This window comes from Mirounga leonina, unplaced genomic scaffold (genome assembly GCF_011800145.1).
Source record: "Mirounga leonina isolate KUSES-001 unplaced genomic scaffold, KU_Mleo_1.0 Mir_114, whole genome shotgun sequence".
NCBI lineage: Eukaryota > Metazoa > Chordata > Mammalia > Carnivora > Phocidae > Mirounga > Mirounga leonina.
The window spans coordinates 48,940,497-48,966,008 of NW_023270265.1; the positions used below are offsets into that span (position 1 = coordinate 48,940,497).

Sequence of the window (25,512 nt, forward strand, 5' to 3'; positions counted from 1 at the left end):
CCCTCCTTAATGCCCCATCACCCACGTACCCCATCCCTCTACCCGCCCTCCCCTCCAGCAGCTCTCAGTTTGTTTCCTATGATTAAGAGTCTCTTATGGTTTGTCTCCGTCTCTGATTACGCCTTGTTTTATTTTCCCCTCCCTTCCCCTATGCTTAATTTTATTGCTGATCCATTCACTCTTCAATGGTCAAACTTTTCCACTGTAGTAATACCATAACCGTATTTGTTTAGCCTCACATGGTTTTTTTTGTTTTTTTTTTTAAAGATTTTATTTATTTATTTGACAGAGAGAGAGATAGCTAGAGCAGGAACACAAGCAGGGGGAGTGGGAGAGGGAGAGGCAGGCTTCCTGCCGAGCAGGGAGCCCGATGTGGGACTCGATCCCAGGACCCCAGGATCATGACCTGAGCCGAAGGCAGACGCTTAACGACTGAGCCACCCAGGCGCCTGTAGCCTCACATGTTTTGTTACAGGTGATCTCTTAAGTTAGGAATACTTCTTAACATGATACACAGGGTCTGTCTTCAGCTAATATCCAAGAGACGAGATCTTAAATATTCCCACCATATAAAAGAAGTGGTAATTATGGACCTGATTGAGGAGTCCCTAATGGTATGGTGGTAATTGTATTGCAAAAAGTGTATAATATAGGGGTGCCTGGGTGGCTCAGTTGTTAAGAGTCTGCCTTCGGCTCAGGTCATGATCCCAGGGTCCTGGGATCGAGCCCCGCATCAGACTCCATGCTTGCCGGGAAGCCTGCTTCTCCCTCTCCCACGACCCCTGCTTGTGTTCCCTCTCTCGCTGTGTCTGTCTCTGTCAAATGAATAAAATCTTTAAAAAATAAAAAAAAGTGTGTAATATATCAAATCAACTCATCGTGCACCTTAAACTTATACCATGTTATATGTCTGTTACACCTCAAAAGAAAAATAGAAATAAAGAATCAGACCCTAAAAGCATGCCTACTAAAATCTCTAAGAAAACAGAGACACCAGCGGTTATTAGTACAACTTGACATTGTCTTGGTGATGATGGGCTGTGTCATAAGTCTAGAAATTTGAATAAGAAAACAGAAGCACAGCAATGACAAAGGACAGCACAAAATTATTGACAGATACTTGATTTCTTTAGAGCCCCCCTCCCCCATAACAAAAACTGTTGGGAATAATAACCGAATTCTGTAAATTCAGTCACAAAATATACACATTAAATTCGGTCACTTCCCAAATATACAAATAAAGATAGAAAATTTAAAAGGTTTTTGAAAAAGCGCCCCTCCCAGTAGGAGTGACAGTAATAAGAGCTGTTTATGATCAGTATGATGAAAACTGCAAAATACTCTTGAATGGCATAAAAATAGACTCGAACAAATGGACACACATTATATTTGCGGAAATGAGAAGGCTGACACCCTAAGCCTCCTCAATTAATTAAAAAATTCTGTGGAATCTCAATTTAAATTCCATTGGGACCTGTTTCAAACTCAATCATGTGGTTGTAACATTCATGTGCAAGAATAAATTGGCATGGCTACTCCAGAATGATGTGAAAAACATGAGTAATGATGTGGGGCTTGCACCACCGAATAACAAAGCCATTTGCAAGTGACAATAATTAAAGTGTGATCCCGCTTTTATTAAAAGTAGTCTGTTTCTCTATGTGTAAGAGCAAGAAAGAATCCGCTATAATATCAGGATTTGTTACATATCATTTACAGGGAATTTTATGATGATCCAATTTTCCTCTTTGCATATATTTTCAAGGTAATACAGTAACATCCATACTGTCTAGTTCTGCATTTTGACAGATATGTACAGTTGCATCATCAAGACCAAGTGCAAGGGGCGCCTGGGTGGCTCAGTCGTTAAGTGTCTGCCTTCAGCTCAGGTCATGATCCCAGGGTCCTGGGATCGAGCCCCGCATCGGGCTCCCTGTTCAGCGGAGAGCCTGCTTCTCCCTCTTCCGCTCCCCCTGCTTATGTTCCCTCTCTCGCTGTGTCTCTCTCTGTCAAATAAATAAATAAAATATTAAAAAAAAAAAAGACCAAGTGCAAGACTTAAGAGCATTTCCATTCTCCTCCAAAAGTCCCTGCTGCCCCTCTGGGGCCCTTCTTCTCCCACTGTCACTATCATGCTCAGTACTATTCTATCCTATGAATGTACCACAATTTGTTTACTCGCCTACTGATAGGAGATGTGTTGGATATCTCCCTGTGTGGAATTATGAGTAGAACTGTCTATAAATATTTGTGTAGAGGTCTTTGTATGGACCTGTGTTTTCATTTCTCTTGGGTAAATACCTAAAAGCAGGATGGTTGTGTCATTTCATCAGGTAAGTATGTGATTAATGATAAGAAACTGCCGAAGTGTTTTCTAGAATGGCTGTATCATTTTGCCTTCAGACCAGCAATACAGGAGGATTTCAGTTCCTCTGCATCTTCCTGCTTTTTTTTTTTTCTTCAGCCATTCTAATAGGTGTGTCGTGGTATCTCCTTGTGGTTTTAATTTGCATTTTCCTATTGACTAGTGACACTGAATGCATTTTCTTGTGTGTCTTGGCCATTTGTATCTCTTTTTAGGTGAAGTATCCATGTAAATGTTTTTTTGACAGTTTTTTGATGGGTTGTTTTTATTATTGAGTTTTCAGAGTTTTTATATATTCTGGGTACAAGCTTTCTGTCGGGTATGCATTTTGCAAATATCTTCTCCAATTCCACAGCCTGCCTTTTTACTCTCTTTGCAAAATCTTTCAAAGAGCAAACGTTTTTAATTTGACGAAGTCCGATTCTTTTTTTTCTTTTGTCTTATGCTTTTTGTATCCTAAGAAAGATTTGCCTAACCCAAGCTCATGAAGGTTTTCTCCTGTGTGTTCCTGTAGAAGTTTTGTTGTTTTAACTTTTGCATTTAGGTGTATGATCTGTTTTGAGTTGATTTTTGTATATGGTGTAGGATATGGATCGGCCGTCCTTCCCTCCCTTTCCTTCCTGTCTCAATGTACCTTTTGGAAATACCGCTTTTTGAAAATACTTTGCTTTCTCATTGAGTTTCCTTGGCACTTGTTTTGAGACTCGGTGGGCCCGATATGTGGTCAGTTCGTTTCACTGATGTGCTCTTTCACCAGTAAAGCTGCCCCTTTGGTATCTGTAGTTTTATAATGAGTCTTAACTCTGGTAGTGTCCTACTTGGTTCAGTGTTTCTTTGGCTGTTTCATGTCATTTGTTTTTCTGTATGAAGTTTAGAATTAGATCGTTGATTTCTACAGTAAACACCCGTTTGTAACTAGATAATTGGCGGCAGCTAAACTATGTTGATTCTTCTAAACCATGAATATATCTCTTCAGTTTTTTCTGGGTCTTCTTTGATGCTGTCTCGAATGTTTTGTGAGTTTTAGTATATAAACTCAGTGGCTTTAAAATCATCTTCTGTGTATGTTTCTGTATTTTATTCCTCATCACCAGCACCTGTCACCGCCCCCATGAGAGCCATTACTCGTTACATAGCCAACCAGCTGTGCTAATAATTTTACGTATATGACCAATTTAAACCTTTCAAGAAGCCCGGATTTTTAAATCATTGTTGCCATTGTACAGATGTGTAAACTGAAGCTCAGAAAGGTGAAGTAGCCTGTTCTGCTTTGCACGGCATTCTTGATCTCAGGTGGTTATTCCAAAATGTCTGCCTCTGAAACATTGACTCCTAAACTACTTTTTTTTTTTTTTTAAGATTTTATTTATTTATTTATTTGGCAGAGAGAGACACAGCGAGAGAGGGAACACAAGCAGGGGGAGCGGGAGAGGGAGAAGCAGGCTTCCCGCGGAGCAGGGAGTCCAATGTGGGGCTCGATCCCAGGACCGTGGGATCATGACCTGAGCTGAGGGCAGACGCTTAATGACTGAGCCACCCAGGTGCCCCCTAAACTACTTTTTGATGACACAGCTGTATAACTTTTATCACAAAGAGAACAATATTGTAAAATATCGGAAGGAGTCTGAGTGATATGAAGATCCCTATTTGGTAGGGAAACAGGATATTTCTGCTCTTCCCTTTTGCTTTCACTGTGGACTGTTTTGTTAAGGGGAGAATACATATGTTCAGTGCATGCTCCAATCAGCCATCCCTACATTTGAGAAGAATGCATATGGTGGAGCTTTATATATGCAAAAGCAGTACACCCCCATTTAGTTATACTTCAGCTCCTCATTTTCCTGAGTGAATATTCCTGAATTTGGGTTGCTTAAAGCTCTTCACTTCTCCTATCTCCCCTCCCCAAGCATATCTTAAAATAGCTAAATCATTGCTTGTGTTCCTGTTATTATATTGAGTAATAGTTCCTGTGATTGGAAAAGAAATGCTTCCTTCTTAGAATTCCCTTGTCAGTCTGTAATAACCCTCTTTTCTAATATTTGTGACATTGTGTCCTAATTGTTGTCATGTGTGTCTTCTCCACTAGACTGGGTAGACTCTGTATTCCCTCAGCTTTTTATTTTGAAATTTTTTCTTAGATAAAGAAATTTGAAAAAAAATATTATAGTAAAAACAGTAGTCTCATTAACTAGATCCACCCTTTATGGACATTTTGCCCAAATGCATTATCTCTGCCCTTCCTCCATTGTGTTGTATATTGTGTAATGTAAACCTGTTTTTTACTAGACCAAAAGTTCACCACAGATGACAGGACTCATCATCCCTAATTGTTTCGTGTATCTTCTAAGAGTAACTCTGCTACATAGTCAATAAGATTATGACATCTATAAAAATTAACCATGATCCCCTAATATATCATACATGACCCAAATGAAATTTCCTCATTGATTCTTTTGAAGGCCTAAGCCAGTTGTCTTGCCAAATGTCCCATTTCTGGATCTGTGCATTTCGTCATGAGCAAAGGTTTTTGGCACAAAACACTACCTAGGTGATAATGTGTCCTTAGCATGCCATCATACTAGGAGGCACAGAAGAATCTGTGGGCAGGATACAGTACTTTCAAATTGAGCAAATATCTTCCTTTCCAATGACCTTGACCTGCTGGTTTCAGTACCCATGGGAGACCCTGGCTGGAATCAACCAGTCCTTTTGGGGTCGAAAGTGGCGATCTTTGAATTCTTCCATTCTTCTATCTAAAATCTTCTATCCATCTATGTTTTTTAGTCTTCTATAAGGAAGCGCTTTGCCTTTGCTTCTCATCCCCTGACTCCCCTCACTTGTGTATTGGTCTATCAGTGTAGATTCATGTTTTTAAAATTTAATGTTTATAATCCTTCTCTCTTACTATTCTTTTTGAAACTCAGTCCCTGATTGTCTCACTTGTGGCCAAGGGAGCCTCCTCAAGCATCCTTCTGTGTCCTTTTGACTTGGTTCCACTGGTGTGGAAGAGGGTTGTTTCTCTGGCCCCATGTGTGCTGATCTGGGCAGGGCTCTTTTTAGTCCCCTCTGACCTCCCCCCAGGAGCCCCATGCTGCCAACACATGCTCACTCTTTAATGTTCATTAACTGTTGCACTTGTTAATACCCTGCACCACTTTGAATCTTCCCATCATTTTGGCCTTATTCCTTCAATTTCTTCTGGTATATTCTAAGTATCCTCATTTCCTGAGACTCTCGGGAACCTTTGATTTCCTCAGGGCTGTGGTGAGGTGGAGACGGGTCAGCATGGAGCCCCAATGGGATGTGTTCTCCTTTACATACCTGCTAGACAGGTACATTGCTCTGCAAAATTCCTCTTGGGTACCCCAGGATTCTGTCACACGTCCCCACAGCAGGAGACTTTGAAAATAAACATCAAGGGCCTTTAGCTTCAATATCCCTTGGGGGGCATACAGATTCATAAGTGGATAAGCTATGAGTGCTGTATCATGATGTATAGTATTTGAGTATATATCTGCTTATGTATAAATAGGTATTTCCTTAGAAATGATATTGTTATAATTAAGATTGTCTGTTTCTATTATATAATAATCTCATATTTCCAAATACATTTTGTCTCCTTATGATTCATGAACTTAATTTTTTTAACACTTGGTATGTGACATAGTTTCCTCTTTACCCACACATCCAACCAATATAAATAATATTGAGGATAATATCCTTATGATTCATGAAGAGGAATTTCATTTTATCCAAGAAAGTTTCAACTGTAATCTGTAACTAGGATGGTGATAGTGTCCTTTATGGACAGAAGTCAATTAAAAAAAATATGTAGGAATATTGATCCTCCCTTCAATGGTAAAATTTTATTATGACTGAATTATTGTTTCTACTACGTGTGTATAAAGATGCTATATATAATGGGAGAAGATTTGGAAAATCCTAAGCTCTCTAAGGCTTTAATATTACCTGATTTGCCGAGTTCGTGAAAATAAATACAAATTTTCTGCTTTACTCTCTGACTTGTGTTAGCAACAAATGGATTATGTTAAGAAGTTGTATACAAAGTATGTATTCCTCGTTATATCCTAAAGTATAATTGTATATGTAAAATTTTATTGTAATTTATTTTTATCCTGTGTAACAAATATGAATATTTATGTGTTTAATTTATTGCATTGAATAAGTAGCAGATAATTGTTACGGGTAGCTTAAGATCCAGATAGTCCCTTTCGGTATATTTGGACTATAAATGTTTTCCTATAATTACTGCTGCTGTAAAATTGAAATTGATTTTGTTTTTAAAATTAGATTTCTTTCCTTATAGTGTCTGTGATAATATGAAATACCAGTACTCTATGAACTCAACCAGACACTCAATTTAAATTTAAGATACAGGTGTAATTTTGTTGCTAGGAGTTGTAAAAAGCTAATAGGTAACATTAGCGTAGTCTCTCAACCGTATTATTTTTAATTTTGTGTAGTTCCTTTTTACAAACTTTCCTCACTTTATGGTCCTTGATAAATAAGGAATTGCAATATTTTGGAAGCTAAATGAATAAAAAGACCCCCATACATTGGATAAAGGCTTCGTGGGACTGAATTGATCTTGAAATGAGAAAAGGAACATAACACAGTCCTCAGTTTTACCATGGATTGTATTCCTGGGAAAATGGACTAAGTTCAAATGATGTGAGTGAATACTCATTTTTCTGAGAACCTTCATTTTAAAATAGTACCTGATTCAGTCTTTCAGTTATATCTTATGCTTCATCAAATACTCAGTTAACAACACATGAAATACCTTTACACAAGTACAGCAATGACATGTGCCTTCTGATGTATTTTGCATGGTGCACTTTTCCTTTCTTTCATTTTACAGCATTGTTCCACCTGCATTTTCAATGTTCATTTCTTCTCTGTAGTTCCCCTCCAGTTCTAAAAGGCTTAAGATGTTTCATATGACATGGAAACACATAAGTGAGGAAATCAAAGCAAAGGGGAAGAACTGTCATCCGTCTATTTAAAAAAAAATCTAAGGAGAAAGAACAACTTTACAAGGATTATAGAATTTGAAAATGTTTTTCCAAGTATGTTACTATTATTTTACATCTAAGTAGTATACTTCCTGGATTGATCAGGGCAAATAGTTTACTTGTCCTGAGAATTAGCTGTTCCCCACCCCATCCTCTCTGTTAGCAATTCCCAATGCACTATGCAGCTTTTCACTTTCCTTTCCTCTTTAATGTTTTAGAATCGTTGTTTTATCCCTAGTATTGTGAAATCTCATGACGATGAGTCTTGGTCATGCTGGACACTCAGTGCATGCCATTTGAGAAAAATTATATCATTTAATTATTTTCTATTTTTAAAAAGTTTTTGACAGCTTTATGGAGATATAATTCACATACTCTAAAATTCATCTATTTAAAGTGAACAATTGAAGTGTTTAGTATAATCACAGAGTTGTTTACTACCATAATCAATTTTAGAATATTGTCATCATACCCACAAGAAATCTGTACCCATGAGCAGTCACTCCCCATTTACCCCCAACCTTCAGCTCTTGCCAATCACTAATTACTTTCTGCCTTTATAGGTTTGCCTATTCTGGATATTTTCTAGCAATGGAATCATGCAGTTTGGGGTTATCGGTGATTGGCTTGTCAATTTGTACAAAGTTGCTGGCTAGGATTTTGATAGGGATTGCATGGAATCTGTACACTAGTTTGGGGGATACCGCCATCATAGCAATATTAAGCCTTCCAATCCATGAACACAGGGTATATTTCCATTAAATATTTTTTTTTTTTTTTTTTAAGATTTTGTAAGTAGAGTTATTTTCTGAATTTAATTTTTGGATTGTTCATTGCTAGGGTATAGAAAAGCAATTGATTTTTGTATTTTGATCTTGTATCCTGCAATGAGCTGAACTCATTTATTCTAATAGTTTTTATGTGGATATCCTTATCATTTTATAAACACAGCTTTTGTCTCTCCATTTTCTGTGTTCTTTCTTTCTGGAATCCCTGCCTATCAGATATTGAATGTTTTTTGTTGTTGTTTTTGTTTTTAGATTTTATTTATTTATTTGAGAGAAAGAGAAAAAGAGAGAGAAAGCGGGGGGAGGAGCAGAGGGAGAGGGGCATCAGACTCTGTGTGCTGAGTGCGCAGCCCCAGGCAGGGCTCAACCCCATGACCCCAAGATCACATGACCTAAGCCCACATCAAGAGTTGGACACTCAACTGATCAAGCCACCTGTGTGCCCCAGATATTGAGTTTCTTGAATGGATTCTCTGATGTTCTTACTCTGTGCTTACGTGCGCGCGCATGTGTGTGTGTCTTTTTGTTCCACGCTCTGGAGGATTTTGTGAGTTTTACCTCCCCACACTTCTTTTTTTTTTTTTATGATTTTATTTATTTATTTGGCAGAGAGAGATACAGTGAGAGAGGGAACACAAGCAGGGGCAGAGGGAGAGGGAGAGGGAGAAGCAGGCTTCCTGCTGAGCAGGGAGCCCGATGCAGGGCTTGATCCCAGGACCCCGGGATCATGACCCGAGCCGAAGGCAGACGCTTAATGACTGAGCCACCCAGGTGCCCACCTCCCCACACTTCTATTAAAATGTTTATTTCTATCATAGTTTGAATATTCCAGAATCCTTTCTTGGTCTTTGTTCCTTTTTTATAACATTATGTTCTTGTTTTATGAATATAATCTATCTAATCTATCTATAATAATTATTATAGATCTTTGAATTCTCTAATACATCCCCAGTTTTTTTCCTTCCTCTTGGTCTGTTTTTGCTTGTTCGTTTTGGTTTCTCTTACTCATGCTTGATTGACTTTACTCAGGAGGCTGTGCAGTCTCGATCAGACTATCTGTTTCCCATGTGTGCACAGAGCTTAGAGGTGCAGCAAGCCTGGATGGGCTGAACCTCTGTGGGCAGACAGTGCATAGGCTTGTTCCAGTTTGATGTGGGGCTAAGACTGGTGGAAGGGGTTAAACATCCTTGCTGATATGCTGGGACCTGGGCAGAACAGAGAGTGGAGTGTTTGGTTGCTTATCACTAGATACTTTGAGCCAGGTGGCTCCTTCCCCTCTTTCTCTTCTGCTTTGTCAGGCACCCCCCCCGCCTCGCCAACAATAAACATGTGGTCCCCTGCCTGGGAGTGAGTGGGAGCATCCCCTCCGTGGACATGCTGGGAGTGGGCAGATAGGCCACATGTTAAACACATCAGTGCTCTTGATTTCCACCTCACAATGTAGCCTTGCTTTCTGAGTCTTCCTAGGGTTCTGTGCCTGGAATCAGCAGGTTCCAGTTAGATGATCCCTGCCTTCCTGCGTCCGGGGCGCTCCATAACCATTCGTGACTCCTTTGTCGGCTTCCAGAATTCTCTTGTCTTTAGTTGTGTCTCTCCTCATTCCCTTTGTCCTTAAGTGTTTGTGAATTAAACGGTATTCTTTATTGTCAGCCTAATGTGAGGAAACAGAGGTGAAAGCATGTTTTGGATTATTCTTAATTCTTCATGCAGAAGCCCTGAAGTAATATTTTCACAAACATCATGTCTATAGAGTCTTCGGAGGAATCTTTGGGCCAGGGAACATTTTGAGGTATTCCTGGTGTTAACGTTTTGGACTCTCTATTTTCCTTTTTTAAATTTCCTCATAGCAAATAGAACCCTTACACTTCTCACTTGTGGCTTTCTCTTTTTGAAAACAGAAAGCCTTCAAGAGCCCTAGAGCTTTCACCTTCCCTGTACCAAGAACTCATCCATCCAAGTCTTGCCTACCTTTGAAATGGTGAACGCCGCTCTCAGTTACTTCCCTTTCCATACATTCTGTGCTCATAATGTTGCTTTACAGTATTGGTTCTTTGGCTTGAATGACCCCCCAAATGAAAATCAGTTCGGAATTTGCCATGCCATCCATCTTCCCACCTTTACCACGATTCTTGCCCAGTGCCCCTGAGCAGTATATCACGCCTGTCGCTGGAGGGTTCCCTTTTCTTTCCTCTTCAGTGATGATTATGAGGTTTGTCTTCATCACCATATTTGAAACTTCAACATCTAAATGAGTTTCTCTTCAAAGTACTTACCTCAGTGAGAACGTGTTCAAAATCTTCAACAAGTCATCCCTGGAAGTCATGAAGTGTAATCCCAGATTTAAGTGGAATTCTCCCATCATTCAGACCTGGAGCCTGCCCTCCACGCTTGCTGCTCCTGGGTCACTGTTCACAGCTCCCCCGGCTTCTGTAATTTGGAGCTGCTCCCAAGAACCTTGCCATTTAGAACACTTTGAAGGGAGTTAAAATTTCTGCCTGTGCCATGAGTCCCGGAGAGAAGAGCTGTGCTGCATGCAAAGTGTGAGCTCCAGGGTCCTATCTTCATCTCACTGATGGAACCACCACGAGCAAGTTCATACCCCACCTTCAAGTCACATGGCTAAGTCTGTCTTTATTACATAGAGGAGGTGCACACCCTCACAACTCCTCGACACCAGGCATTAGAACCCTTGGGATTGCTCTTTCTAATTCATGCACTCACCTTTAGCCCTTACACTAGGCAAAGCGGACAAAGATACTGTTTAAAGAGTAGGTAGGTCTCGTCCTCAATTCCCATTCTCCCATATCTTTTCTTTTTAAAAATCTTTTGCGTCTATATCCTGCAGTGACATCTTAGATTCATTTGCCTCCTGCAAGATGTCCCCTCTTCCACCAGCTGTGTTTCATTCTGCCTGTTGTTGGTTCTACCCGTCTCCCATTCTGCCTACTCCCTCTCCTACCTGTCCACCTGCCTAGTACCCTGGGAGCCCAAGCAGCTTTAACACTTGAACACTGAGGGTGGTTCTAGGAGTTTCAGAGGCAAAAGCAGCCCAGGGCTTGAGGAGCAATGCAGAGCAGTAACCACATCTGCCTGGACAGGGTGGTCCATGGATGCGATTTTTGACGAGAGGGGAGCTGGAAACACAGAACTCAGGGACAGGGAGAGTTGGTCCCTGCTGCCAGATGACATCTTTTTTCTCTCAGGCCCATCTTCTAAAATATTAATATATTTTTAGTTTATAAAAATAATCTAGTTTTGTCCTCGAACCCCTGATGACTGTGTTTTTTCTTCTTTCTTTTCCTTGTTCCTTCTTTATGTTTATTTTCTTTTTTCTGCTATATCCTTTATATTGCTGAACTATGGATATGTAATTATCTCCATGTTTGTTCCTCAAGCATTTTCTCATGTTATTAAAATAGTTCAGATTTGCGTAGTTAATGTTTAATGTTTTAGTGGTTGCATAATATTTCATGATCACACTCTGGGAGGGTTGCCTGATGTAGCAAACAGCAATACAGGGGACCTGGTTCAACCTGAGCTTCAGCTAAACGATAAATGGATGCGTTCGTGTATGGATGTCCCATGTAATATTTTCCATTGCAATATTTGGGACATATTTTTGTTGTTGTTCATCTGAGATTCTGATTGAACTGGGCATCCTGTATTTTATCCCGCAATCCTATAAAACGTCGTATTCTTTAACACAGTCGCTTATTGTTCAACACAATGCAGATGTTTTCAGCAATGCGACGGACATCTTTAGGCATAAAATTTCATATTTTGAATTAACTTCCTTAGGTGGATTGTTACCCACAGAATTACCAAGGAGATGAGTATTTTTTCCAAGACTTTTCAAAGCTATTGCCAAATTGCTTTTTAAAAAGGTTATAGCAATTTATGCTCCCACCAGCAGCGTGTAAGAGTGCTCATCCCCTGTCCCCTTGCTAACATTATCCTCACTTAAATACTCCTTTGCTATTTTGGCAGGCAAATAGTGACACACCATTTTCATCTGTGATTACTAATGAAGTTCGCATTTTTTTGTTTATTAGGCATTTTGTGTCCTGATTTTTAAGTTTCCTGCAACTGTATCCTGACTTCTCTGCCCCTGCTTTGCATTGCTTTGAACTCTGAGGAATATGATGTTTATTTATTTCCTTGTTTTTCCTCTGGCACTATGCTCAGCCTGGTCCCCATGCTCAGGATTCAGGACAAGTTCTGCACAGTTACCACCAGCCTACCTGCCAACCCACCCATTGTTCAAAAGCAAAAGCTTCCTAGGACTTCTAGATGCATTTCAAATAAATCCGTTAAAAAACATAGCAGAGTAATTTTCTTTAGAGCCTGCAGAATGAAAGTTTTCACAGTTCTCCCCCATTGCTGCTTCTTGTGTATGGACTGGGTTCAAATACAGCTTCTGTAATGACCCACTGTGTCCGCCCCCAGAACCAGAACCACCCCCCCCCAGTGTGCTGTACAGAGGAGTTCTGCTTGGTTCGTGGGAGCACTAAAGCTTCATGGTCACCGCATTGCTTCCCTCTGGAAATACGGGCACCCCATGCATGGGGCTCCATTCCAAAGGGAAGGGGGAGCATTGCTATGGATTTCAACAGGCACGTTACCCCATTCCTATTGGGGTCCAAAGCTTCAGTGTAGTAAAGAGTAGTAAAATAGCAAGATTTGCTTCCTCTAAGAAAGAAAGTCTCAACAGCACACGTGTTCTTGAACATTTCTGTAGGTGAAGTGAATAGCGCATTTGCACTCCCTGGCCTTTTGACCTCTAACTCAAGGTGGTGCCCTGCCTCTGTCTCCTTCCCTGGGAGTCCTCCTGATTAGTCCTCATCACTGTAAAATAAGAGGCCGCTGGCTTGCCTTCTCTGTGACCTTCTCATCCCACGCGATGTCTTCCCAATTGGCCATTTGCATGGTCCCAGGACTGGCTTTGTGGAGATTGCTACGTTCTCCTGACTTCTTCATTTTCTGCATCATGCCAGCTAGCCCAGCCTTGTTGCATGAAGTTTGCAGCATTATGTGGCAATCTGCTCCCTAAATTGAGTATCTCCATATCACCTTGTTTGAGTATCTGCCCCGATTCCTGTTGGGCTGCGTTTTCTCATCCGTGCCACTCAGCGCTCCCGCTCTTGGCATTCTCAAACCTGCTCTGGGGTCTTGCTTTTCTTTCTTTCGACTTGATATTTAAGCACCTAAATATACTGCATCTAGTTACACATAGCCGGCTTTGGGATTTTTGGCGATTCTAATGTGGAAGCCCCCATTTTTAAACTGTTCTGACCTGCTGAAAATTAACTTGAGCCACTGCCAGGTGTGTCTTGGCCGATACAGGCCTCTTCTTGCTCCAGAAAACTCCTGCTCTCCTGAGGAGCCCTGGCCACAGAAGGCTACCTCAGGGAGGGGACTGGGGCGCCATCTGTGGTGCCCTTTTCTCAACTTCCTGCAACTTTCTCTGAAGCCTGCAGGCAATGAGTCTCCACCTCCCGTTGGCCATCAGCAGGGGCCTCAGATTTCTCAGAAAAAAGAATTAAAATGCACATCTGGACAAGGGGAAAGACATTAGCTCAGCTACTAGGCGCCCACCTTGCAGCCCTGCGTTCACTCCCAGTTTTTGTGGCTTACTCATTGAGGGGAAGCACTCAGCCTCTGCCTCATGGCCTGTAAAATGGGACAAGAAGAGAATCAGTGGTGGGGTTGAATGGGGCCTCAGCACTGCACTCCACGCATGGTGGTCGATCAACATGTAGTATTACGAAGACCCTCATCCGAAAGCTTGCATCTCATCAAGAGTAGAGATACAAAGGCAGCTTCTTCTGAGCTCCTGGGGATGCCAGATATTTACATATTTCAGAAGTTCATATTCATAGACATTGTACCATTTTACAAATCATTCCTCCAGTGGAAAAACAGCATTCTTTAACTCTTCCTCCGAATACCAACTTGGAATCCAAATCTGGGCAATTATCATCATTCACAAATAATCTACATTTCTGTGCAGGCGGAACGTACCATATTGTCATTCTTGTATTTGCTCAATCTGCATGATGCGCCCTTTGAGGACTCACTTGGAAGCACACAGCTATACTAGAGAAATCAAATGGATTGGGAGAAATATTGGACTGTGACATTTTGCTGTCGAGTGTGTGTTCCAGATTAATGCAGAGGCCGTGGAGGTATCAAATACACTGCTTGAAAGAGTGGGGTCCATAACCGTATGCGATTTGGGCACACACTGAAGAGGGTAAAATTGGGGATGTGTCTGAATGTATGTCTCATCCTGTAATTGGACTGGACTTGTACTGATTTAATGGGAGAAAATATATGTCCCGTGTTTCTTAAAATGTCATCAATTTAGGGGAAAATACAGAAAAGCAAGGATGGCTTTTAAGATGTCCTTCACAGAAGGGATAAATTGAGGACAGTGGCAACAGGACCACTTGACTCTCCGCCCACCCAGCAAGCTCACTCCCCTTCAGTGCGCGGGAGCGCACACACACCTGCGTGGACACCTGCCCGTGCATACCCCCAGCTGCACACATCCTGGCTGCCTCTTCATTAGCTGCTTTGGCCTGTTGTTTTTTCCATGTCTTGATTCTGTTGGTTGGTTTCTGTTTTCCCTCCTCCTCTTCTTTTTCTCCCTGCTCTGTCTGCTAGAGAAACCCTTCTCTCGCCCACTTTACATTCTGATGAGCCTGCATGCCTCCTCACATTCTTCTTGTGGAAAAGAATTGGACCATAACTCATTGTGGAATCGGTGGTGATTGCCTCCAAATTGGCCAAGGGGGACACGGGCAGATTTTGAGAAATAAAAGGCCTCTCTTTGCCACGGCCCAAGAAGAAGGGCTGCAGACACATTTCGCCTGGTAATAAGAGCAGCAACTTTCCATGGAGCACAAAGCAAGAGTGTCAGTGGTTTCAATCCTGTCTTTAATTTTTGCGTATTTAATGCAAAAATACTTAGAGCTTGTTTTTTTCAGCCTAGACAACCATGTGTCAGGAAGCATTTAACACAGTTAGAGAGAAGGAGGTATAGCAAAGCCTAAGATCGTGAGGTCGGGAGGACCGGTCCTCTTATGCTGGCCAACCAGCCCGGGGCCCAGAATCCTTGGCCCTTTCCACGACAGACTGTTAGTTGATACCAATGTTGCCTGAGTGGTGTTCTCTCCCCATCTAATTGTTTCTTTTGATTCCTCTACAGGGAAACTTTGTGGCTTGTATGACAGCTATTTTACGACAAATGGAAGATTATCATTACGCCCATCTGATCAAGACTTTCGGAAAAATGAGGACTGATGTTGTGGTGAGTGTAAGACGTTACACTTTTTCATAGTGTAGCCCTTTTCATATGACCCTTTTCATATAACCGTGTTTAGGGGCCAGCATTTTAGGCAAAACACTGGTGTTAGTATTTCCATTTTAAGTATGATTTTGAATGGGGATTTGGCTCCAATTGGTTTGAGAAACCACATGGCAAGGGAAGCCATGTTTCTAAGAAGATGAGGGTCCCGACACATGGACTTATTCCCAACGCTGAACTGGGCAGTGACTCAGCGTGTCAGCCAAGAAAGAGCTTCCTTACGCTCTGGGATCGCTGGAGATGTGGAGACCCTACCCATGGAGTGTCTTCTAGTAACTCCTGTTCACTTATTGATTGGCTTCTCAATAGCAGAAGCCAGAGAGTCTTTTCAGCTTTGAATTATACTCTAGTATTAATTAGCTCTAATCATGGGAGCTCATCAGCATTTCTCCAAATAATTCTCCAGTCATCCTCAGTACAACTATGATACAGCTTAATTAGGAGAAGCATAATAGAGGGGAAGTTAGTGCTTAGGAACCACCTGCCTAACGACCTGAAATCCCATGGCCAGACGGCAGATGTCGTCCGTAAAGCTGTTGACCTAAACTCTGGGGTCTAGTAACACAGATTTCATTTCTGAGACCCTTAGATTCCTATAGGATCCAGCAAATGCTACTAGTGTTTCCAGAACAACATTGGTGACACTTTACATCATTATATCTACCTTACTAAGGGAGGGGAAGAAGAATGCATTTAATGATTATTTTCCAAAGGATTATTTCTAATAAAAGGTGTCCTTATTAATTGTTGCCACTCTGAGCGTGTGTGTGTGTGTGTGTATTTAAATTTCTAAGGAGACAAAAATGGGTCTACCCTTAATATCATAGCAGTTTTCCTTAAATTTCTAAGGAGACAAAAATGGGTCTACACCTTAATATCATAGCAGTTTTTCTTAAAAGAAAGTGAAGGAACAAGAGTGTATACGTGTTTGTGTCTCTGGGTGTTCAGTTCTTTTCAAAAATCTGGACTTGCAGCTTAAAGGAGGGGTTGCTCAGGTATATGATCTGCGTTACACTGTATCCTATCATTCCTCAGCAGTTACAGCGCAGTGAAATCACATTTGATACGTGGAACATTGCATGCAACCAGTGAAATCTTAACTGTATCCCTTAGCCCTGTTTGGGTCAGTGGAAGGGGAGTTGTAGCTGAACTTTTATGAACAATTTCCTAGATGGCATTCCAGGCTGAATAATACAGTTTTCAGAATGAGAAGCATTACCCATCCTGAATACTTAGGGCTCCAATTAATCATTTACTCTTTATCAGAATAGTCCTATGATCCAAATCCACACATGCACACCGTGAAAAATATTTCATCTGAACTTTTAAGAGGTCCCGTTGGTAGGGAAGCTTTAGTGCCTTATGAAACGTGGTTCTACAGCATGATTTTTAGAAATGACTATAATTTGCTGAATTCCAAATGTGTGCCTTCTCTCCTTGCTTGGCACAGATGATCAGATACTTACTCCATGTTGTGGTCCTGATTTCCCGAGGGATTTTTTCTTTAGACACAGCAGTTCAGAAGATCAGTTATTTGTAGACGATTTGATCTCCATTATAAAATGGCATTTGTGGTTTGGATATCATGAGTTCACATTGCAAGGATTGTAGACCTTTTTCATTGTTGTTAATCTGTCAGAACCTTTGTAAAATGTGTTCCTAACCATTAACTGTACATAGAAAGTATTTGACTATTTTTCTACTCTGACAAGCACTCGCAAAAATGAGAGATCATTTTGTGTTAAATAATTGAAAGTTAGTTAGTACTGCGATATGAAAATGGCCCAGCCCATTTTCTCGGGACTACGTCCTTGTAACAAGCGCTGTTTCAGGTTTTCAAATTCAGCGCTTGTTTGGTTGGATGAGCGATTCCCATAGAAAACTGCAGTTACTGTCAATGCCAAAGTCATACGCCTCAGTGCTGTTACTTTTACAGTCTCTCAAATGGCCCCTTGGACCCCGGGCCAGGGAGAGGAGGGAGCACAGCGTAAGGCAGAATGATCCAAAAAAGAAAAAGAATGGACATGTATGGTTCCAGACTCTCAGGACATCCTGAGCGCGCCTCAGGATGACCTGCTGCATCCTCAGTGGGAGGAGGAGCCTTGTGCTGAACACGTCTATTTCTTGTGACCATTTCCTTGTAAATGAAGCCACAGCGAAGGTACTGTCCCTGGATGATGAGTCTGGGGAGCGCAGAATCCTTTCTCAGTGAAGTCACTCAGTAATTACTTACTGAGCATCAGCTTTATCGTCGCACAATGGAGGACGCAGTGGGCAAAGCAGACAGGCCTGCTCTCGTGACCCTGTAGTCTGGTGGAGAACATCACAGTTAATCAGGGAGTCCTTCCAACCAACCCCCACTGCCCGTGTTGCAAAGGAATGGTCCTCATAAAGTAGCCAGACTGGACTGAGTCAGCTGGTGAGAAAGCCTTTGCGGAGGAAAGGGTTGTGGGATATCGAGGAATAGAAGGAAGAGCCATGCAGGTAGGAGGTGGGGTGTCATGGACAGGTGGCTGTGCAGGGGGTGGGGGGTTGGAGGGGCAGTGAGAGGACCAAGGATGGGATGAGCCTGGACGGGGCCGTCACACCACACAGGACCCCGTACGCCATGCTGAGAAACTGTGTTCTTCGCTTGTTCGTTTTCAGCTTTTTACACCATTTGTTTGCTCCTCCTTGTTTTAAAATGATTTTTTCAAGCATTTGTTTTTTTGAATGAACTTTTTGAGATAACTGTGGTCACATGTGGCTGTACAAAGTAATATCATATCCAGTTTCCCCAGGGGAAACGTCTTGCGGAACTCTAGCGCTGGATCCAAACCGAATGCTGACATCGCTATGGTCCATGGATCTCATGTGCATTCCCCCAATTTTACTTGTACTCCTTCCCCTATTTGTCATGAAAAACTTCAACTGTACAGAGAACCTGAAAGAACAGTACGCTGGAAACTACGATTCCTGCCACCCAAATCCACCAATTGCGAGCACTTCGGCATACCTGCCTCCTCTGTATCTCTTTTTCACTCACTGTGCAGCCAAATCCCCTAAATGTGTGAGAAACATGCCTCTCCCTTAGTGGTTCAGCAAACCTCTCTCAAGAATTAAGACCTTCCCCAATGGCCTCATTGCCTTTCCAGAACATAACACACATAATCATCCACACTCAGATTTTTCTCCATTCTTCCCAGGCTTTCTTGTCTTTCATGAGGGTCTTCCTCAAATCAGGATCCAGTCCAGATTCCCTCATTGCGTTTGGTTGTGTCTCCACAACCAAATCTGTTTTTTCTAGGACAAGTCCCTCACCCTGTCTTGTCTTTCTTCGTGCTGCTTTGTAATGGCTTTCGGCGTGTTCCTCTATTCCTCCATATGTCCTACAAACTGGAAGCTTGGCCTAATGTTCAAGCTCATCCTTTTGTCAGGAGAGCTTCAGAGCTGGTGTTAAGTGCTCCCTGTTTTGCCCACTGGGAGGGTGGGAATGCTGAGCTGACAGTTTGGTAGCTTGTTTGAGAGTGGCTACCAGCCTGATCTCCCCATTGTGAAGATACGTACCCCTTCACAATTGTCATGTGATCTTTGGCTCATGCTTTGGTATCCACAAAACGTTGGCCAGTGTCCAATCCCCTGACCATTCTTCATCTGATGGCTTTAGTATCTATTGAGGGTCCTTGTCTGAAACACTTTCTCCTTTGGCATAGCAGGATTTCCTTCAGATCATCGGGACACTTTGTCTTTAATCTACGAACATTGGGAAGCCCCTGGGGTTGTGGGTTAAATGGGAGGTTGTGAAGTGTTGGTGCCTTGGCCAGATTTGCAGTTTGAAAAGGCATTCTGGGTCAAGGGTGGGGGTCAAAAGGGACAAGAGTGGACATGGGCAGACAGGCCAGGATTCCCCTCAACAGTCCAGGTGAGAGAGGATGACCATTTATTTAGGTGGATGGGGATGGACAGAAGCAGATGGATTCACGACAAGAAGATTGTGCCTATGGATTGATGGCTATTGTTAGAGCTGCCCACTTATTATATGGGGCATCTTGTGAATAATCAAACTGAAAAATACAGCAGGAATGGAATGGCGCTGAAAGAGGAAATTTTCACAGAAGATCTTTTATTAGTCCTCTGTGTCCCCTTGTTGACTTGGAGATACCAGTGTAATAGTCTGCTGAGTCTCATCGACCGTGGTGAGGACCATCTCCATGGCTAGTAAATTATGCAGACGGACAAGGACGCCTTACAAAACCTCATCCTGCACAATATGCAGCGTTTTGTCTGATCAGCAAAGTACCAAAATTTAACAGCTGAGCCATACTAATGAAGTATGGGACTGTGTTTCCTAGAAAAAAAAAAAAATAAGGGAGTTGGGAAAATATGCTTCTCTTCCAGAATAATAAAACCCAGACCCTGTATCTCAATTATTAGGCTTTGAGGAGTGATCAGCAAGAAAGGCAGCAATTTCATGCAAATAGAGATGTGGCTAAATTATGGCACTCAGCCGGCCAAATATGCAACCTGGTCATTAAAATGTGAAACTCTTGACAAAGTGGGAAAACTTAAGTGGAGAAATATGAATTGCAGTTATTAGCCTTGGGGAGGGACACCCCCGCCCCCGTTCATCATGTCTGGGGGCTCCCGGAGTGCTCCTGCCCTCCGTGAACTCGGGCTTGGCGGTCAGAGCTGGTATGAGCAGAGTCTGGAGGACATGGGGCTGACTTTTCTCTCTTGAAGAGGCCCCAGGTCCTGATCTTCTCTTTGACTGGGGGCCTCTGCTGTAAAACGGGGATCACGGTTGCTCCCTGAGTTTTTATTCATGGTAGGGGGCACACAGTAGGCATGACTTGCCAGAACCCGGCATGGCTGGTCAGGTTGCAAAGAAAGTATTTAAGTTGGCCCATCGGCTTACTGATGCCATCAAATTTAGCTGCTGCCTTTTTGCGAGAAGCACTTGTTCACGACTTTGCTGAGAGTTGCTTTCTTGGCTGCTTAAGTTCTGCACCCCACCTTGGGCTTCAGAGCCGTCGCACCTAATTATGATTCCGTAGATTAAATAAATGAGAAATAACCACTCATTTGGCAATCTCTGACCATGGCCTCATTTTTCTAAGTGAATCCTCTGTGGCTTTTCCCCTGCCCACCCCACAACGGGAGGGCGCATGCAGACTCCCGGGGAGGTGTGCTTTTCAGGGTAACCGCGAGTTTTGTTCTGCTCAGCTCAGAGCAAGGGCCAAGCCGGCAGGTTCAAGAAATTCTCCAAATTCTGACAGGCACAGGGTGGAGCCCCTAGGAAATGGGTACCCCTTCCTGATGCCACGAGCAGTCTTAGCAGCATGGAAGGAGCACAGGACGGCAGGGAATGACCCATGACGTGCAGAGGATCACGCCCAAGGTTGGCATAAGCATAACTGCATATGGGGTGGGGTCGTCGCTGCCGTCTAAAAGCGGTCACATGACCGCGTGCTCCGATGGTTATGATGGACAGAGCTGGTGCAGATGCTCAGGAGTTCCCGCTTGAGCCTTTTATTTGTAAATTACATAAGAAAATGGAATGGATGTTACTACCCCATATTCAACCTGCTATGCCCTGTTCCTAATGAAAAATAAGTTTAGAGTATAGCCTACGTGTTCTGTTTGCAAAATGTATGTTTTCCTATAAGCAGAAAGAATGCCTGTTTATAATCTGGAGATCTCCTCTTTATGACTATGACAGAGACCCGCCCAGGTCCTGTTCCCGAATATATCCCTGAAAAAGTTATCACAGGCAGAAGGGGCTCCGGCAGACAGAAAGAAAAAAGCTCCTGTAAAATACATCTTCATTACTTTTTAGAATGTTTTCATTCCGCTAAAAAAAATGAGGTCATTTATACTGTAATTATTCAAGAGGGGATTGGTTTTCTCCTTTTTCTTGGTGGGCTGTTGCAATGTTCTGTTTTGTTTTTGTTTTTTATTTCAGGATTTCCTGATGGAAACATTCATCATGTTTAAGAACCTCATTGGGAAGAACGTCTACCCTTTCGACTGGGTGATAATGAACATGATGCAGAATAAGTGAGTATAGGGAGAAAAGCTCCCACCTTTTACAAGGTGTCTAATTCATGTCTGCTGGGAACAGTGGTGTTGCCTGGATACCATGGGGGCTCTCCTACAAAGAACACATCCTGCCATTCTGTGATGCAAACAGTTGTTTGGAGAAACAGACCTGGAGATTGGGTGATTTCCTTATGCCACCGTGGGGCTCTGCCTCCTGGAGAAACACCGAGCTGAGCCCTAGCTCCCCTTAGCCTTGGTCTGGGACAGCCTCTGTCAAGGGCACAGTTTGCCATCAATTTGCCGTCTCATTTTAACCACATGTTTTTATTAGCCCAAGTGATTCTCACTCTCTCTCAGTTTTTGAAAGGTATTTGCATTTCTCCTATTTCAGCTTTAAAAGGTGAGCATTTTCTTCGTACTTATTAATCTTGTGCCTTGTTTATTATTTCCCTGTGAAGGCTATTGGTTAACTTTCCAGCACTTGTGTTCTATAATTTCGGTAAGCACCAACAACGATCATTGGGTTCTCAATCACATGTGATTCCTGGAAAAATTCCCGTTGACCTCCTTTTTTTCCCCTCTCCTTCCTTATTGCATTTTTTATGGAGATAATTGTAGATTCATAGGCATTGCGGTTATAGAAAGAAATACAGAGAGATCTGTATACACTTTACCCAGGTTCCCTTAGTGATAACATTTTGCAAAAGTAGAGCTCCATGTTGCAGCCAGGGGCTCGGTGTCAGTAGGATTCATGGGGATTACACAGATCTTCCTGCTGTATTTGTGCTTGGCCATGGCTCCTCTTCTTGAATCCACCAACACAAGGGTCCCTCTTGTTGTCCATGTATAATACCTCCTCCTCGCCCCTACACCTCTACCCTCGAGAAACCCGGGCAGCCATTAATTTTTCCTCCACTTCTAAAATTTTGTCATCTCAAATGTGATGTATAAGTGGAATTATACCGAATGTAACATTTCAGCGTTGGCTTTTTTCACTCTGCTGCATTCCCTGGAGATTCATTCAGGTTGCTGGGTGCATCGCTAGTTTGTTCCTTTTGATTGCTGAGAGGCGTTCCATGGTATGGATGTGCTACGGATGGTTTAACCATTCACCTGCCGAAGGACATCTGGGCTCTTTCCACTTTGGGGCTATTATGAATAAAGCTGCCACGAACATTTGCATACAGAGTTTTGTGTGAACATAAGTTCATTTCTCTGGCATAAATGCCCTGGGGTAGAATTCTAGGGTTGTATGCTCGCTCCACGTTTAGGTTTATAGAAACTGCCTGACTACGGCTGTATCATTTTACATTCTCACCAGCAGTTTGAGAGTGATCCTCTTCTTCCGCATCCATGCCAGCATTTGCCATGGTCACTATTTTTCATTTTAGCCCTGGTGGTAGAGGTGTTGTGTGTCTCACTGTGGTCTTGGTTTGCATTTTCCCTGATGCAGCAAACGATGACTTGCCATGTCATTAAAGAAATCATAGTCCTGGTCACAGTGCTGACCAGAACGAAAGGCAGGCCCTGGTGCAGGGTGCGGACTCTGTTCTCTACCTTGTGACACCACATGTGAACTTGACCTGCATCTTTCTGACAGAGTGGCTGCTGCGGCCTGGCACCCAGCCTGTCCATTCCACACCCTGGGGGGGGACCTTCAAAGGTCAGATGTGATTCACACCTCCAAGTGGTTTGACTCTGTGCCTCTGATCCCAGGGGTCCCAAGGAACATACAGCCACAACCTGTTGATTTATGCTATATTATGATGAGTGAGAGTCTGTTTTCAGTTTTGACATGATGATCGCTTTATTCCTTCTTCCTTCTATTCCATCATCGGCCTCCTGCTACCAACCCTGATGTGTCTGAGCATCACCCCAGACCCGCATGTGGGTGAAAGCCACGTGGCCTTTGGTTCAAAGTGTGGAGTACTGTGCTCAGGGTCCCCTTCTCTGGACATTCTGTCCAGCTTCTCCCAAAGTGTTCTATTGTTCCTTCAGTGAGAAGGTGGCTTGACCTGTGGTCTCCAGAATTGCGTGTTCCCTGCACGTCAAGCCAGCCTTGTCCCTGTGTCCCGGCTCACTAGTGCACGTCTGCAGGGCCTCGCCGTGTTACCGAGACACAGGTGTGTGGTGGCATCTGGGACCCAAGCCTTTGCATCTCGCCACAGGGAGGAGAATTCTTGTTTGGGGGGCAGGGAACCTCTACGAGGGAGAAGCCACATCCGCTGTGTCCTCATTGCAAGCACTAGGATGGCCACTTCTGAGGATGAAGTCTGGTGTCGGTGATAATAAAATTCAGGTCTGAAGCAGGGAGTCCATCCTGTTCTCTTGTTTGGAGGCTGCAGCTCCAAGCGCCAGCTTGCTGAGGGACACACTGTGAATATAAACTCCCTGTGGTCTATGTCGTACATAAAATGTGGTACAGACGTGTCTCAGCTAAAGTCCTAGTGCTCTGGGGCCGAGCCATCCAGCCGACACTGCTTTCCTCTGCAAGAGCTTTTCGAGGCTGCGTGGTGTATGTGTTTGTGTGTGTAAATACACGCGTGGTGCACGTGTGTACGCGTCCATGCGCATGGGGGAGTGTTGGCACCAAGTGAAGGCACTTGGATTTGCGGAGATTCTGGCTGTGCGAGGCTCAGAGCCACCCAGGTTCCTGTCACAGGTGACACATTCCGTAGGAACAGGGTCCCAAGCCAACGTGTGTAGCAGACGAGTGAGCCGCGAAGGGCGCGTGTAGGTCAACATTCGCGCAGCAGTGACTGTGAGCTTCATTCTGGAATCCCACTGCCCCAAAATGCTGCCCCCTCTGCTGAGTGAACAATATTGGTTTTTAGAAGCTGAATCAGTTGGGTCTTGGAAGAAAAGCTTTTACCTCTGTGCCAGCAACCAGCTAAAACTTAAAGCCATCCCAAGACATCTGGGGTCGTGACCCTTCAGTTTTCTTTAAAGTTCTTGCTTAAGTGCCACCTTCAGAATGAAGAGTTTATTTCATTTTTTAGTGAATGCAGTCATTCTTTGCAATGTGTTCTGTGTTTGCATCCGAGGACTACAGATGAGCATTTGACACCCTTGCTGTGTGCCCGGCGCTGCCGTGGGGATAGCTCTGGAATCATGCCCATAATCCCTGCAGCTGTACTCTGAGACAGCTGGGTTTTTATGCCCATTTTACAGATGGGGAGATTGAAGCCTCAAGATTTGGTAACTTGCCAAAAGACACACAGCTGGGCAGTGATAAGGCCAGTGATAGGGCCAGTCTTTAAATCATTAAGATGAGCCAGTCTTTAAACCCTCTAAACCATCCTGCTGCCTTGAATATGTCTCCTGTTCTTCATAGAGAGTGTTGTTGTTTTTAACCCTGGTGTCCTTCGAGTGCACCTTTCCTGGGAGATTTCCTGCTTCCCTACTGAATGTTAAGCGTGGAAGTCAAAATCTTACTCGGCTTTCTTTGCCGTGAAAAGTATATGCTGTTAAAGAGGATATCATTTATTGCTGAAATTATAATAGAGTCCTGCTGTAAACTTCTAGAAGAACAAAAGCTCACTATCAGTGTAATAAAATAATTTTCTATAGAAATTACATAGATACCATATAGCATTGTCTCTGTGCTGTTATCCGTTTTTTTTTTTTAAATCTATTAACTTCATTGCTCAATACTTTACGTGTCGCCAGACTTCCATGCTCTTCCTCTTCCTGGCATGTGTCGGAGACCTCCTTGCTTCCATAGGATAAGCAGTGATTCCCAGAAGCTTCCAGGAGCCTGTATTTTAGTTTTAATGGCACAGCTGGACATGCAGTTTTACCATCCACAGCTTCGAAATCGACAGACTCAGCCCCTGTGGTCTCTTAAATATTTGTGTGCTTATTCTTCTTTGTGTCTGCAAGTGTACCATCCTTCAGTACGTGGGGCTTGTCCAGTGTACCGTCCTTCAGTACGTG

At 42.9% G+C, this 25,512-nt stretch overlaps 1 protein-coding gene across 3 annotated transcripts in view; it reads left to right on the plus strand.

Moving 5' to 3' along the window:
- Positions 1 to 25,512, plus strand: part of DOCK1 (dedicator of cytokinesis 1) — a 488,408-nt gene that overhangs the window by 289,182 nt on the left and 173,714 nt on the right. For all 3 annotated transcript variants that reach the window (XM_034986026.1, XM_034986046.1, XM_034986035.1), the window contains exons 28-29: positions 15,400 to 15,501; positions 21,500 to 21,594. In XM_034986026.1, the coding sequence (XP_034841917.1) occupies positions 15,400 to 15,501; positions 21,500 to 21,594 (197 nt within the window). The remainder of the gene's footprint in view (positions 1 to 15,399; positions 15,502 to 21,499; positions 21,595 to 25,512) is intronic.